General features: G+C 34.8%; 1 protein-coding gene across 1 annotated transcript in view; it reads left to right on the forward strand.

Annotated features, from left to right (window-relative positions):
- Window positions 1-2,268: 2,268 nt before the first annotated feature.
- The window catches only part of LOC107738248 (mannose-binding protein C-like), a 6,000-nt gene continuing 5,469 nt past the window's right edge, over window positions 2,269-2,799 (forward strand). Inside the window, exon 1 of the mRNA XM_016549967.1 lies at window positions 2,269-2,570. Coding sequence (XP_016405453.1) covers window positions 2,393-2,570 — 178 coding nt within the window. The 5' untranslated portion in view covers window positions 2,269-2,392. The remainder of the gene's footprint in view (window positions 2,571-2,799) is intronic.

A 2,799-nucleotide genomic window follows, 5' to 3' on the forward strand; every position in this document is an offset into this window, starting at 1 on the left:
TATAATATTATAAATCAGGTTGGTTTGTATTGCTGACGTAATATGTAAATTATATGCGTGCGGCCCGCGAGACTTGCACTTGGACCATAGTGCGGCCCGGTGGAAAAAAAGGTTGAGAACCACTGCACTAGATAGATACCTGTAATAGGACTCTATAGAGAGGCTTGTGAATTCCCTATAGTTTTTATACATAATTGTTTACTTTTATTAGGTTGTGGATTTAAATGTATATTAAGGCATTCTCAAAGACTACTTTTTGTAAAGGTTTATATTTTTTGTTGTTTTAAATGTTGATTTGAAGTGTATGTTTTTGCATTATTATTACTACATTCAAACCTGAACACAAAAAGCATTTTGTTACACAAAACATTAAAATTCTATAAAAATTTAACAAAAATTAACCACCAGTTCATAGGTGTGTGTGTGTGTGTGTGTGTCCACGCGTGTGTGAGTTGATGTGTTGATTTTGCACTCTAGATGTTTTAGAGTTTCACCCCTTCATTGCTGTGCAATTTTTTCTGCATTATGGGGGATTTGTAGATTGTACCCACAAAAAAATTCTGTATTTTTTTTCCCCATTTCCCATTCATTTCCTATGGTCAGTCATTTTTGACCAAAGACCATGAGTGTGACTATTTTTTTTACGACCACTTAGCTTTTTCGAATCATGCCCTCGATTTTTTTGTGTGTTCACATACCAAGTGCCATAAAAGTCACCAAGTTTCGTACCATTCTGGTGAAGCTACGATATTTAAAAATTCAAAATGTAAAATTCTCCGGTCAGAAGTGACCAAAGACCGCACAAGGGTATTATGGTATTTGAATATGTGAGGTAGATGCTGCATTATTAATTGCCAGTGTTACTAACTAGTTACAGTAATAATATTACTTTTTGCAGTAACTAGTAGTTTAACTAACTACTAATAAGATTTCAGTAATAATATTACTGTTATCATCCATAAAACAGCTCGTTACTTAGTTACATTTGATGCCTCAACTCCTACTGATTTGAAGTCCAACGATCCAATAACTCCTAGATTTATTTTCATAATTGTCACGACTTGCACAGGCACATGAAGTCACCAGTGCAGCAGGCAAGCTTGTAATATGGAAAAGCTTATATTCAACAGATGGAAATATTGCCATTACATTGATTTTGTCAGGAGAAAATATGATCTGAACAATGATGTAAGTTGTGGCATTATGGAAGTTGTGGCATTTTACTCTGGCATTGCATGGCTTGCCCACCCACATCCCTCTTATCCCGATATAAATAAAATCTTCTTAGATTTTTTTAATTTTTTTGATAAAATACATCATGAATTAGAATCGTATATGGGTAACAGAGAAATTATAGCTAGCTTCAAGCTACGCATGACAGTTAATGAGATTAGTACAGCAGTTTTACTTAAATGTTACTATCAATTACCACTGAGTGTTTGTAATAACTTTTGACTGCGATCCTATGTGGATTTTGGTCAAATGATGAGGCAGAAATATATTGTTAGTAACACTGGGACATGATATGCAATTACAACTTCTGTGGGGAGCGAAAAAAGTAATGTAACTAGTAGTGTAACTAATTACTGTTGCCAGAAAGTAATAAGTAAAGTAATAATATGTGACCCTGGACCACATAACCAGTCACAAGGGTCAATTGTTTTATTGATAAAATCGCCTTTAAAGTTGTCCAAATGAAGTTCTTAGCAATGCATATTACTAAACAAAAATTAAGTTTTGATATATTTATTTACGATAGGAAATTTACAAAATATCTTCATGGAACATGATCTTTACTTAATATCCTACTGATTTTTGGCCTAAAAGAAGAATCAATAATTTTGACCCATACAATGTATTGTTGGCTACAGCTACAAATATACCTGTGTTACTTATGACTGGTTTTGTGGGTCACATATTACTTTTGAAAGGAGTAACTAGTATCGAGTAAGTAATTACATTTTTTGAGTAATGACTGTTAATTACACTGAAAAACTGATAAGATACAAAATCACAACATACACAACCACTAATTCAAGTAACAAATATGCATATGGTTTACTGCAAAGTGCATCAGCTGAAAGTATCAAGGCTGATTATACAATAAATGAAAATCTACAGATGGTATTAAATAGGTTAGTGGGTAAAAGTTTCTCTCAGGAGCTCAAGAGTTTGAGGTCCTGGCGGTTTTTTTTGTTTGTTTTTTTAATGTTCAAACACAGTAAATTTGCATTAGACAAACACGGGGCACCTATCAGGAATCAAAAACGCTTTTTCATCACAAATCGCATAGGCCTATAAATCAAGAGAACATAAATAAAGACCAATAAACAGATCTGAAACGGATTTAGCATTGCAGCAACATAATTCTTGCAGTTTCCACAGTGAACAAATGTCAAAGCATCAAATCTGTGCTGCACTGCTCCTTATGGAGTTTATGGTGCTTGCTGCAGCTCAAAGTAGTTGTCCAGCTAATGCTGGGGTGCCAGGCTCACCTGGACACAACGGCAGCCCTGGCAGAGATGGAAGAGACGGGTTTCCTGGACCAAATGGAGAAAAAGGAGATCCAGGTTTGTGCTTTTAGTTGTTGTTTTGTTGTGTACGTCTTAGGTTTGATGTAGTCAAGGGCGTTGATTTGGTTTGGACATTGGGGGGGTTGAAGTGTGAACTGTTTTAGTAGAATCCCGAGGTCATGCTCACTCATAAGGTTTATTTATTTGTTTGTGAAATGATCTGTTGTGCTATCATCTATGCAATAAAGTAACATCATAGTTAACAATTACTTGTTTACATAGGATA

Source organism: Sinocyclocheilus rhinocerous, unplaced genomic scaffold (genome assembly GCF_001515625.1).
Source record: "Sinocyclocheilus rhinocerous isolate Xijiao unplaced genomic scaffold, SAMN03320098_v1.1 scaffold254, whole genome shotgun sequence".
NCBI classification, from domain to species: Eukaryota; Metazoa; Chordata; class Actinopteri; order Cypriniformes; family Cyprinidae; genus Sinocyclocheilus; species Sinocyclocheilus rhinocerous.